Source organism: Rhinatrema bivittatum, chromosome 10 (genome assembly GCF_901001135.1).
Source record: "Rhinatrema bivittatum chromosome 10, aRhiBiv1.1, whole genome shotgun sequence".
NCBI classification, from domain to species: Eukaryota; Metazoa; Chordata; class Amphibia; order Gymnophiona; family Rhinatrematidae; genus Rhinatrema; species Rhinatrema bivittatum.
Window position 1 is genome coordinate 58,340,680 of NC_042624.1, and position 14,253 is coordinate 58,354,932.

The following is a 14,253-nucleotide window of genomic DNA, read 5'->3' on the forward strand; positions in this document are numbered from 1 at the left end:
GCAAGAGCTTCCATAATAACTACTTTGGAGATGATACAGCTAGCCCAGGGAGGACTTGAAATATAACCCATATCAACTGGGCACTAGGTGTCCGAGGGGTAAAAAAAAGAGCTGGGTTTGGGTAGGGTGGGCTGGGTGGTAACGCAGAGTGCTGAGAAATGAGGTGCACAGTTGCAGACATGCCAAGATAAAAGGACCCATGATGGTCACGATGGTGATGACGTGCCCATTGGGCTCTCACCCTCTGTGGGGAGAAGAAATGAACCGCACTGGCGCAGCGATAACGCACCCGTGGGGTTTCCACCCCCTACGGACAGAACCACAGCAGCTAAAGAAGGAAAAGGCCACCGCAGACCCTATCCATGGTGGCTGACGAGGCATGCAGCATGGTCACCATGGATCCCATCCCATGGCAGCCAAAGAGGGGATCTGGCAGTGGCTGAAGAGGCCCTGAGAGAATAAGTGAGTGTGAGTGGCAGTCTGTGTGTATCGAAGGGAAGAAGACAGGAAAAGAGAGAAGAAACAGAAAGAGAAAAGATACCCTGAAAATGGAATTAGTAAAAGACCAACAAAGGGAAAGAAGAAAAAAGAGACCAGAACCCACCGATTAGATAAATAAAAAGATCAAATGTAAAAATAAAAAATCTATATATTTTGAGTTTTTAGTGATTGGAATATGCCTTCTTTGGGCATGTGCATTTCTTATATTTTTGTATTTTGCTTTTTCTTCAGAGTTCACAGTCTGATTTCTCTGGCTTTCTATTTCAATTTTATCTGCATGTTTCTGTTTCTAAGAACATAAGAAATTGCCATACTGGGTCAGCCCAGCATCCTGTTTCCAACAGTGGCCAATCCAGGCTACAAGTACCTGGCAAATACCCAAAAACTAAGTTGATCCCATGCTACTGATGCCAAGTAATAGCAGTGGCTATTTCCTAAGTCAACTTGATTAATAGCAGGTAATGGACTTCTTCTCCAAGAACTTATACAAACCTTATTTCTCTTTTAGGTAAGAGTCAGTCTGTGTTGCATGTATCATTGAGGTGAAGTATATTTCTGCTAGCGTGACATTTCTCAGTAGGGATTTGTAGCAGTCCAGCTTGTTCTGTTACCCCAGTAAGTGGTGTATTAGTGTTCTAGGGCCTAGTGTAATATTTGTATTCTTGCATTTTCATAGATGTGGTTGCTGCAGGTTAAGTCCTGAGGGTTAGTTCTGCTATTGCATAGCAAGGTTCTAGGTGTATTTTTTTTTTCAGGGGTTTGTGTTACTTCATATAGTGTTTGGCAGTGGATGGTTTTTGTTATGCTGAGGTGACACCAGAATTTTAATATATATTTTTGCATGTTGGGTTGTAATATGAATTATCCTAGTTCTGCACTGCACCCATTGCATATCTTAAGTTCTTATGATGATGATGATGATTATTATTATTAATACTATTTCATTGTAGTTATAATGTTCTCTGCCTTTCTGGAAAGAGGATTCATAAAAGAATACATTGATATTAGTTTTATTATACAAACAATTGGATCTAATGTTTCTATGTGTTCTTTGCTTTTCATATTCTTCTTGTGTATATATAAACTATAATATAAAATAAATTAATAAAGATTAGTAAGACATTTTTAATATTAGTAAGTGCTTGAAATAATGGAGTTAAAATATTTTAAAGTGTCACTCAAGATGAATGACGGCTTTGCAGACTACTTAGAAATTCATTGTCGGGTGCATTCTAACAGGTGAATTTTCAAAGGAGTTGTGCACGTAAATGTAACATACTATCGTAGCAAATTTCAAAAGCCATGTATATGAATAAAGTGCACTTATATGGATAAACTCTATTGACACTTCAATGGCATAAATTGTAGCAATTTTCAAAAGCCCACTTACTAGAGTAAAGTGCATTTACACGTGCAAATGCTTTTTAAAAGCAGGCCTTAAGGCATTATTTATCAATTAGAGTACAACTAGTAGGATTCAGACCTGTACATCTACCTCCCACTCAGAATCATGCATAAGTTGCATCCTGGGCAGAAGAGGAGGAGGATGTGGTCCAAGGCATCATCATTCTCCTGCTCCACTGGCCCGAATTGAGAAGATGGAAATTGGAATGGAAGGGGAGAGGGAGATCAATTCTGGGGAGTGGCAGAGAGGGATTTGGAGAGGAAGAGAAAAAAAGAGGAATGAGGGGAAGAAGACAGTGAGATGTGAGCAGGACAAAAACCAAGGGAGGAACACTTCCTTCACCGCATCCAGATCCCAGACTTTCCTTCCTCCTTTCTTCCCGCTCCCTCAATCACAGAACCTTTCCTCCCCTAGATCCCATAATCACCCGATCTGAACTCCCTCCCTCCTCTCCTCCCTCACTCATCCCTGCTGTCTCCTCCCCAGATTTCCGAACCCCATCCCTCTCTTCCTTGACTCCAGATCCTCCTCCCCATTCCCCACATCACCAAACCTCCCTCACTCTTTCTCCTCTTCCTCCTCCCCATCTCTGACCCTCCTTCCTTTCACTCTTCCCAATCCCTAACTCTCCTCATCTCTAGTTCTCTCTCCTTTTCTTCTTTCCACTCCCTTATCTCAGAGATCTCTTCTTCTACTCCCATTGAGATACTTTCCTGCACCACTGCCTGAGATTCCTCACCCATAAAATCCAGAAAGGAACCAAATAGACACAGACAACACAAGCAAGTTGGAAAATTATTTTATTTTTATTCAAGATAAATTTATTTATTTAATATTCAAAATGATGCAACTTTATGCACATGTGCTGCAGAATTTCAGAAACACTGCATAAGAATTTTCTAACTCTTACCATAGACTCTACCCTGAACTGCACAGGAAACTTGGAGCTATGGCTAGATTTTAGAGCTGTGAATTGCAAAATACTTCTCTTTCACATCAGAATCTACTGTTGTTCTGTGGTGCTGGAAATTGTTAGTGTGCTATTATATTATTTGTATGTGTCCTTGTAATGTTTCCTGTAAATTTTTTTTCAGTTGCAAAATATATGGACTGACAGTATAATTGAAAGAGCTCTTTAGTATTAAAGATTAACTTATGCATTTAGCAAATTGTACTGATTCCAATTGTAATTTGCTTATGATGCTCTTACTCAATAAAATTGACTTTGCAAACAAGTCAATTAATTTGATTCATCAAGCTGATGTGAACAAATGTCCACCAGCGACTCAGTTGCAGTCCTCGGTCTTGTTTCACCTGAGTTTGGATTTGTATCTGTCTCCAAAAGTAAAAGTCTAGCGTCGTGAACATAAACACTTCTTAACAAAATGCACATTTCTTTCTACAGAATATTGGAATAGCTTCAGTTTTCTTTGATAATGAGAAACAAATTCTTAGATTTGTGAAGTGTTTTAGAATGTGGATTTTTTTTTATAGTGCAGAAAGTTATATTTGTGCTCGCATTGTCTGTAAAACTCACCCTGAGTCACAGCAATAATGTTCTTGATAGTATAAATTTTTCTTAAGTAATCTTTCCACTCCGGTCATCCTGGGCAGTAGTAATAATGGTGAATTAGATATAGCATTCTGAAATGAATATATTATGCCTGTATTGATACAAGTTAATGCCCTTCTGCTCTGCAAGCTTCTCTGTTACTGGCTTCATTTTAACATTCAGTGGCATTATAAACCATATTATTTCTGCAGAGTACTATTAAGAGTAAGCCAAATATAGCTAACTGTTGTCTCCAGTAATATGTGCGTAGCTGATTGTTCACAGCCGCAACATTTATTTTCCCCATAAACAAGCCACTTGGCACGGAAATCTGTTACAGTGAGTATCTATTTCTAGTTTTTGGAAGTAAACTTGCATGTATAGTTCCTCAGTGCAACATTGAAAGACTGCTCTAGCTAAAAGCAAGGGGAAAAATGACTAGATAACTTCACCTTTTTATTTACCTATTTCATTGTATTATTATTATTATGGTCTTATTTCACTATTTTCACATTTGGTCAATGATTAGAAACTGAAAATGAGACTGAAAATGGGGGGTTTTTTCTTTGTTTTAATTGCAGACGCGACTTAAGAGACCTGTTACCCATGATTTTGCATTGTTTGATGATGATGAAATGGACAGAGCAAGCAAGTAAGTGGAATGTGGCTATGTATTGCCAGCAGATATTTTTGGCACATAGAATTGAAACAATCTATTTAAAATATGATCTATTGCAATACATAGTAGTAATCTTGGAAACAAACTATCAAAAAATGCTACATATGCAACAGCATTGTCCAGCATTCAAGTTCCCATTCAGTTTGTTAGCCTGAAAATCATTAAGTCTACCATTATGAAAGCTGTTCCCGGATAAATTTGCAAACTAACCAACAGTACTCAAACCTAGCTGGTTAGGTTTCAAAGTAATCCAAACAGGTTTGTCCACATAACGTTATTCGTAGATATTCATAGTAATGTAGTGAAAAACGGCAGATAAAGACCAATGCGGTCCATCCAGTCTGCCCAGCAACTAGGGGTCACGATCTGAAACTCCAAGAGGGAAGACTCCGGAATAATTGTCAGAAAATATTTCTTCACGGAAAGGGTGGATGCATGGATGGAACGCCGTCCTGGAAGTTTATCCCACTGGATATCCCTGATAACTTACCCTTCTAACTTTTGCTGTAATTCTTTTTTTTTTTTTAAATATTGGCTTCATTCAAGTGAAATGCATTTAGAGAACACCCACGTCCCCTGAAGCATGAATCCATACATATTCCTAATGTTCTTAATGCCCTGTATACTCACTGCCATTATGCTCTTTCCGGCGCTTTATAAGTTTGAATCCACATTTAAATGAAAGTGCTATTGAAATGATAAGATGACAGTTTTAAATTAAATACTCCTGCTGTTCTGTTCTGGGTGACATACTATAAAATCAATTATAATTGATGAAAATTGAATAAAAAGCATGAATGATGCCAGTAGTGTATTGGTACCATTGGCTATGGGCTGGCACTTTTTTCTTTTTATGGCAGTAAGAGTGAAACAAAAGTCGCATTATACATTAGAAAGGGAATTGATAAATGCGGAGAGAATTAAATAATTTCATATGTGATATTTTCTTGTAAAATTGAAAAGACCCTGAATTTGAATCCAAGGTATAGAAGCTAAATTCTCTTGGTATATATCACAGCTTTATCTTTGATGGGGTAACTTATTTGAAGAGCATTAGAAAAGTGTTAGCAAGGCAACACGACTGCTTATAAATTTGGACTTTGTTGATAAGTGCTCAAGCATAAACCAAATCCTCTCTGTACTAAATTCCTTTGTTCTTTTCTGAAATTATGATAAATTATTACTATTGAGGATGGTTTCATAATCTACTGTTTCAAGATTCAAATTTCATTATCTTTAATACATTTTAGCTCAGTAAGGTGTATTTTCTGTGTTCAGGTTATCTTCTGAAGACAGTGAAGAAGCTTCTGGTTACTTATATGATAGTGATGAATCTGCTGAAATAGGACTGACCTCTCAACCCACTGGTGATATGGATCTGCTTGGAGAGATCCTGGATACTTTGAGCATACACAGTTCAGATCATGGGAAATTATCAGGAGCAAAGAGCCTGGATTTTTTTAGATCCGTGGAAGACATTGATTATAAGGCTACGGTTAGTGTTCTCTTTTTATGAATTAACAGCTTATGCCCTTTTGTAATGAAAGGACATTAGGAAGTCTACTTTAGTAAAACTACTCAGCAAAAGCAGTGTATTGCTTAGAATAGCACAACCAGAATATTCTGGGGATTCATATTAAGGAAATATTGATATTGACACCCATGACTAATCTGGCCTCCTCTCCTTCAGCCTTAACAGGAAATGATTATCACCAACAATGCAGATTCAATAAACGCCCATAAGTGAAATAGTAAAGGCCACAGCTTTATTGATGACCTAACAAAGGAATCTAGCTTAAGTACCTGAGTCCATCCTAAATTCCCTCGCCCCTAAATCTCCTAAATAGGGGCCAAATAAGGCAGTCCAAGTGAATGTTTTCATCTGAAAACCACAGCCCACCTCTATCAAGCAAGGTCATGGTCCCTTAAGATGTTTATCCTTGTCAGGGCATCACTGGGAAGCCTGCCCTGCTCCAAGCAAGGCTGCCAGCCCACAGCTGCAGGACATGACCGTACCAGAGTCGGTTGAGCTGCCATCTCACTGAGGCCAAGCAGGCCCTGACAGCATCCAGACCCCAGCCATGCCCGAAAAGTCCTCAATCAATGACTCTAGTAGTCAGCGGGGTACTCTTGAGAGCCATATGGCAGCATCTAGGCCCCACCACGTTTACTTCCTACCCAATCTTACTGCCATGCCCACACCTCCCCAGTCCAGCCAGTAGAGGCATAGCCCCACAACACAGGACTATGTGTGGACCAGCAAGGAGCCATACAATCTACTAGAGGAGGAGGGAAAACTCCGAAGAATCACAACCTGTCACATAGTTGCAGCATTGATCCCCTCACCTCCTGCATGGCCTAATAAGTGTTTCGGGCTGGCCTGATGGACAGGTGCCATGTTACATGCTATGCCTGTGCAGATAGTGCAACTCCATGATTTTTCTGCCATGTCAGGGCCTCACTGGGCAGCACTTATTGGGTGTTAGGGAAATGGTAGTAAATGCTGGGAATATTAACTGATTGGTTTACTGTAGAATTTGAAAAAAGTAAACTAAGCTGAAGTGCTTGATTTGAAATTTTTCGCTACTTATGTTCTTTGTGAATGAACATATATGATCTTTATTCCAGAACAAATCCAATGCACCGAGTGAGAACAACTTGGCTTTTCTCTGTGGAGAACGAAATGATGAACTGGAATGGAATCTTGGGCAGGATGATAGTGCCTTACACAGGAAACACCTCCCACCTTCTCCCAGGAAACGTCTCTCTTCTGTTGGCTTTACTGAACCTGTCGTCACACTGGAAGAAACAAATCTTAATAAACTGCTTCATGAAGATAATTTGGGCCTTCCAAAAATTGCCAAATCAACTTCTGCAGCAGTATCCACGGTACAGCTGGATTCCATGGAATATGCCCAGCAGGGTTCAGACTGCTTCCAGGCAAGGGAAAAACTGAGTCAAACACTAAGGAATACCTCAGACGATCAGATTCCATCAAGTCCTGGACGGCAGTCATCGTCCGTTCTAGTTCCCTGGGAAAAGCAGAGAGAATTCCATGGATCCTCTCAGGAAGGAGGGCTTCTTAATGAAGTGGTAGCTTTATGTCATATTAGCTCAGCATTTCATCATAGTTTAAACATTTCAGAGGATCCTGTGACTGGGAGCAGTAGTGGAAAATGAGACAGAAGGTAACTGGTATATAAGAAAATTATTTACCTAAAACGAATAATGGAAGCCACTCAGGATGGTGTGTGATATGTGGAAAAACAAAATCTCTCACAGACCCACCAACATTTAAAAGACATCTATAAATGTGTTTCCACTCTCTTACCCTTCTAGATATGTGTCTTCCTACTGATGTCTAGCTCACTGATTATTCACTGTGTTTATGTTCAAAACATCAAGCAAATCATGTTGAAGCACTCTTAAAGTAGCTACTAGGTAGATTATTTGTGTGTGGCTATGTATAGATGGTATATGTGTGTTGTTATGATCTAGTTTCTTTGGATTGATTGAGGAAATTGTATCACCATTAGTGATAATCCTATAAATGCTCCACTAATTTCATTGATGCACAAGCTAAACAGATAGCTAAGGCTATGCAAAGAGCGTTTTGTTGCAAACTTACATGTTTGTCACAAACCAGTTGCCTTAAACTTAAGCAAGTAGCAAGCATAACACAATGCATGCAAGTAATTTAATAGGAAAGGTTTACATATCACCCTGCAGCACGTACTGTACTGCATTAAAAGGGGAGGAGTAACAGTCTCTTGTGAAGGTCTTGTAGCTGGTAAAAAAATTAGCAGGTACTGTATCATGGCTGCATCTTCCAAAAACGGGAAAGGTAGAGATTACCTTTGACTTCAGTTGAGGAAGATAGCAATCCGAATTGTAATGTGAGGTGCATTAACATCTGTTTACAACTATGACACTTTAAAGAAATGTTGTCCATTATCCCAGCGCTGGTTTCACTTTCATTTAAGAATTTTAGGAAAGATTATCATACAACAGGATAATTGTGTTGATAACTTATGTATGTTATTTTGTTTAGAAGTTGTTCATGAGAATGGAGCATACCTTTGTGGAAGATGTCCATTGATAAGTTATGCAGGCTGTCTTTAAACATAAAAAAATTATAGGATAGAGTTAAACATCAGCTGTAATGTTGATAATCCTCACATAGTAATTCAACATTTCCTTTCTATAAAAATGAATAGGGCTTTTCTTGATAGATCAATACAATAAAACATTTTTCTTGCTAAACTGAACTCATTTACATAAGATCAGCATAGGTGTCTCTAGCTATTTTTGCAAACAAACTGCAACTGTAGTAACAAAAAAACACACATGCACATATGTATATATATGTGTTTGTGTGAAAGTATATGTAAATATACATGTATATTTATAATCAATATATGTAATAATGGGCATGTAGAAACCATTTTTATCCTTACTACTCATAAGCAGTAACAGGCATAGCTCAAGTGAAGTGGAGCCCACTGTTATATATGTCAATACCAAAGAGTAGTAGTAAAAAATAATCTGAATTAACTGATGAATGTAATACTTCACTAAGCCCCATTCATACTGTTTGGGTAAGCATGTATTGATTCCAGTTCAGCCTTTTCCACTGACTACTGCAGAAATGTGCTGGTTATATGATGTGCACATAGCATGAATCGGTTTCACCGAGTTTAAAAACCTGACATGCACTACTCTACCCCCTTCTCCTGCCCCCTTCCCCTCTCCCCCCAAAAAAAGTAAGCTGCTGTGTTTCAGCAGGAAAAAAAAATCTGGTCAGCAGATTGATTACAAAGCCCAATAAGCAAAACAGTAGACACGTTTGAATTCTGAAAGATTTCCCTGCTCCATCTTGGTGCCTACCCTTTATTTATTCTTTTATTGAAAGAGGACTTCCAAAATGATGCTTTTTACACAAAGCATACAAATAAAAGCATAGGGAACTCAGTGTACTCGCTAAAGGAAAGAATGCAAAGGGGATAGGACAGAAGCATTCAAATATCTAGCAGGTTTCACTAAAATGGAAACGCAAAAAAAAATGGGTTGAATGAACACAAGTTTGAAACTTGTGAGCGGTAGTTCCACTGCTTCAACGGCGAGGAGTTACAGGGAATTAGATTCAGACAGTAACACCGAGGGCCCTGACGTTTACGGTTTGGGAAAGAGATGAGCATGGGGGGGTAACCTGCACGGCGCGGCAGATACTACCATAAGCTTGCTGGGCAGACTGGATGGACCATTTGGTCCTTTGCTGCTATCATTTCTATGATTCTGTGTATATCAGTAAGGGAACAAGTTTGTAGGGGTGGGAAAAGAAAAGGGAGGGGGCTAGGAGAGAGCACTTTTTTTTTAAGTAACTGGGATGTTATCCAGAGGATTGAGGCAAAAATTATATATATATATATATATATATATATAGGAAGAACCATACTGCCATGAATCCTCATCTTCCTATATAAATTTCAAAACTTGGCTTTTAGGCTGTCCAGTTTAATTAAAAGCTCTCCTGCCACGCTCACAGCCAATAATGATAACCTCAGCTACACCAGGATGCATTTACTTAGATCTGTAAATAGAGTATCCTCGGTATATATGCAAGATCCACCTAATTGTAATCAACCCCTCTTTGTGTCTGTTTCCTTGTGTCCAATATATGCACATATTATTTTTAAGTAAAATACAAAAAAGTATGGTTTTCCATGGGGAAATGCTCAAGGATAAAAGGCAGTAATAAGGGCAAGGAAATTGGAAAGTTGGGAGTCACATAGAGGACGAGGGAAAACTGAGTGCCTGGAATCATTTACCAAAAAAGACAGTAGCAACCATAACAGTGCCTGAATTCAGTCATTCTTGAGACAGGTACAGAAGGCAGTAATAAGGGCAAGGAAGGGAGAGATGGCTGGAAACTGAGCAGGGTCTGTAGTGATGGCGTAGGCAGGGGAAACTTATGGGCTGACAACTACTGTGTCACTCAGTAGAGGTGGTGGGATAGAACAGTAATGGAATTCAAGACCTCATGGGATAAGCACAAAAGATCCCTAGTGGTGAGGAAGTGAGAAGAAAGTCAAAGATCAACGGTGGTCGATTGAATTGCACCAGGAATGAAATTGGGAGACTGGATGGTCTCTCTTTTCCTTATCCGCCCTCCTATTCTATTCTGTGTTTTCTCTGTTTCACCAGACACACATTTGAACTGTTTCGTTGCTGTTAATTTTCATATTGTAGGGGCAAAGGGAAAACATTTCTTTATTAATAAAAAGAGTTGGTCAGTGATATACAACCTGTGACTTGGGAGGTCTCATATAATTACTTAGAACCCTTAATATGACTTTTATACTGTGGGGATTTCAGAACATCACAGAACCAGAGCTAATACTTAAAATTTATGGTTAAAAAGATGACTGTTTGCAAATCTGGGTCCTTGAAATTGAACTCTCTGAGTGACAGAGGTTGGATACCACAGTACTGGGAAAGTCAAGAGGAAAGCAGAGAAGATGGATCATAAACCAAGTCTGTATCTCTGTTGTTTGGCTCAGGGTATCTGTCAATCATTTGATGAACCACATGGGGCAGAAATTGGATAGGATTAAAGTGCAGTCAGTCAGAAAAGCAATGTAGGTTCCCCAACTGTTAAAAACATAATTATTTTAATCTCTCAATTTATACCAAGAGTGATAGTGGGCAGTGATAATAAACAGATTATTCTAGGTAAAATTCTATCTACCCTATTAAACAGATGCAACCCCCTGACAATGTACATAAAATGATGGAATGGAGTTTCCCTGTTGTTTGAGGGTCATTCCTTCTAAATTTGCTTTGAGGGCTGTGCAATTGATCATGCAGATGGTGAAGTGGACCTTTGTAGTGACAGTCGGGGTACCACAATAAACACACTCCTCTTTCCTGACTGGACAGGGAGGATCCCCCTCACTCCCCTCCATGAACTCTGGTCCCAAACATCCAATAATGCTGGCCAAATAAAAATGCAGAAGACACCATAGTCAACTTCAAAACACTTTCCTTTATTATCTGGGAACCAGCCAGCACCTATTTACATGAATGTGCCTCAACTATGTACATGGATGCAAACATGATAGTGATTATCAGAAGTTCATAGGCATTCTACAATCAGGATTGTGTTAATATTGGAATTACAATTCCTCATCATTGTTAGGTATCAGACCACCACCAAGAATTGTATGGGACTCTCATGCTCCTTCAACACTGTTTGAGGAATGGGGGTTCCCCTTTATATATACCCACACCAATTCCAAAGGGGCCCATATGCAACTTCCCATTTCACATAGATTTACTCATCAATCCTATGACCCTTTTTCAGACGGTTTCCACTCCACCTTCTTCCCAGGGCACATTAAGGATTCCTCTAGAGCACTTTTTTTTCACTTGGACTCACCCCATTCTTGAACTCCTGCACGTCACCTTTTGGGTAACTCCTCAGGAGGAGGAAAAAAGAAAGAAACACTCCATCCTTCAGCCACTGACCTCTCCATTTCACCACTCCGGTAAGCTCCAGTAACATTTGTTCAGTAGAATAGGCTGGTGCTCTAGGAAAGGAAGGTCTCATTTATTCCCTATGAGAAACCTTGTTAGCCTGCTTGAAATGTAGACATTCAGTATTAGCCTTTGTAAGTATAGTCTTGAATTGAGCAGTCCCATTCGGATTCTTCTAAAATAAAGGATTCAATATATTTGTGCTCTATGCAAATTATGATGTTGGAAGACAGGATTTTGAGAGGTGACCATAGATGTGAGAGACATATTTGAAAGTCTGTCTGAACCACTGTTATATAAATTTAAGACTGATAAATCCTGTCTTTCCCTATTATTGTTTTTAATGTCATTCTCTTATATAGTTGTTTAGAATTAAAAAAAAGACCATAGGACTAGCCCACGTTTAAAAAAATACAGCTGAAATTTGAGAAACTGCATACAACACAAGTCTTTATTATAAAGGCAGAGTGCATTTGTAGAAATTGCCAACTCACTTTCATGACTAAAACCTTTGAAATACCTTTTAAAAAATCTTAGAATAATTTTATATGTTTTCAGGTTATATCCAGAATAATTTTTATGTTTTCAAAATGATTTCTACTTTTCTATGAAAGAACACATTAGGTGGCAAAATAAATAATAACTTTGGGCCACATTTAGAAATGTATTTGCTCATAGGAATAAAATATGAAAGTGTGTTTTATAAATCACAAATTTTAGTCAGTGCTGTTCCTGAATGACTCTTCATTAAGGATATTTTTTACACAGCGTGCCTTTGGCAAAAATCTTCATGGCCTGGATCACTCAAAAATATTGACCTGTGCTGCTTTATGTCTACATGCTATAAACATTGAATGCTCCAAACAAGTGGGCAGATTCAAAGTTTACATATATATGAAATAGCCTGTGCAGACAGTCCTGAATTTTCCTCTAAGTGAAGTAGGCAGCTGCCTAAGGGCTTCAGGCTGAAAGAGATGCTACCTCCTCTGTCCCGACGGCACTTTCTCCCAAAGTCCCATCAGACCTGGCCACTTAAAGGTGTAGGGACTTGCAGGCTGGCAGCATTCAGAGTACTGTAAACTAGAACTGCTGCCAACATGCCCCTGTGTGAGCGGTGCTTGTAAGAAAATGCCACTGGGACAGTAGAGAAGATTCTTCTCTCAGCGCAGCGCATGCTCAGATGAAGACCCCCAGCAGCTCTTCCCATTCCCCTGGTCCTGCACCTAGGGGTGCTTAAAAGGTAAATTTGGCCCTGTGTGCAGAGGCTCTGCCTTTGGTGAGTTGACCTCAAGAATAGCCATACTAATTCGGAAGTAAGTGCCCTACCATAACTATAAATAGGTTTATGCAACAATATTTTGCTTGTTGTTTCTGTGCATGCTCTCTCACTTTTAGTCCAGTAAATTATCAGTATTAAAAGTGTTGTCAAAAGTGAAATGCCTGTTCCAAGTTACTTTTTTTTTATTGTAGGTCAATGAGAATAAGGGACCTGCCTGAATATATAGTACAATATGTATTATGAAAAAATACATAGGATTCGGTGCAATATTTGTAAATTTTCTTAAGTGATTTTAGTTAAAAGAATACAAATTTTGATTTATCATGCATGTGATGTCTTTCAGAATTGTTTAGCTATGTAACTTTAATTGTATATATTGTTTCTAGATTGTATTTACATTTAATAAAAACAGTTATGAGTCCCAAATGCCAGAAAGCATAGCATTATGTAAGTATCACCTATTAGCATAAACAAAGGGCATTTTATTCTGTAAAGATGTAGTCATAAGAGTGTCGGTAATACAAAATTACCCCCTAAGTGAAATGCAAAGTATGGGCCAGATTTTCAAAAGGTTCCGCGCACCGGGCCTATAGCCCCAGGACACGTGTAAGTCTCGGGGCTTTACTAAAGGGGCGGGAAGGGGGTCAGAGACTCCAGGCACAGTGGCCATTTGCTGCTGTGCCATGGATCTTAGCCCCAGGGCTGAAGTAAGTTTTGAAACAAAAAAAAGAAGACAAAAAAGGTAGGGGAGGAAGGGAAGGTGGGGGGGTAGGGAACGGGGGAAGGCAGTGCGGCTCGGAGCGGGCTCGGTGCGCACAAGGTGCACAATTGTGCACCCCCTTGCGCGTGCACCTTTTAAAATCTACCCCTTAGTATGTAAGTCCAAACTCTGCTCCATCTGGGTAAATGCATGCAGTTCATACTTGCTTGAATTTGCCCATATATTGGTGGGAAGTTGCAAATCAAGCCATTTCCATGGATAAAGCACTGCTATACCCATGTGAATGGCTTTTGAAATTACCTTCTTATGGAATAATTTTATAACAGTCCCCCTAAATTAGGTAGAAAAAATGTGCATAAGTTACACCAACTTTCAAAGCAGACATATATGCATAGGATCACTTTGAAAATTGTCCCACCAAATTTATCCACACACAAGTACTCCCACTATTATAGGTGCAAAAAATTTTCAGAACAATATCTGCACACATCTTTGAAAATCAAAAACTATTGTTCATAAGCCCAAACCCTTTCCCACACCCCCAGGAATGCCTCTGCTCAGTCCAGTTAAATTATGTATA

At 39.1% G+C, this 14,253-nt stretch overlaps 1 protein-coding gene across 3 annotated transcripts in view; it reads left to right on the top strand.

Annotated features, from left to right (window-relative positions):
- DENND1B (DENN domain containing 1B) overlaps positions 1-13,596 on the top strand; it is a 505,088-nt gene extending 491,492 nt beyond the window's left edge. For all 3 annotated transcript variants that reach the window (XM_029617745.1, XM_029617746.1, XM_029617747.1), the window contains 3 exons: positions 4,040-4,110; positions 5,416-5,632; positions 6,766-13,596. In XM_029617745.1, coding sequence (XP_029473605.1) covers positions 4,040-4,110; positions 5,416-5,632; positions 6,766-7,317 — 840 coding nt within the window. In that variant the 3' untranslated portion in view covers positions 7,318-13,596. The remainder of the gene's footprint in view (positions 1-4,039; positions 4,111-5,415; positions 5,633-6,765) is intronic.
- Positions 13,597-14,253: the final 657 nt, after the last annotated feature.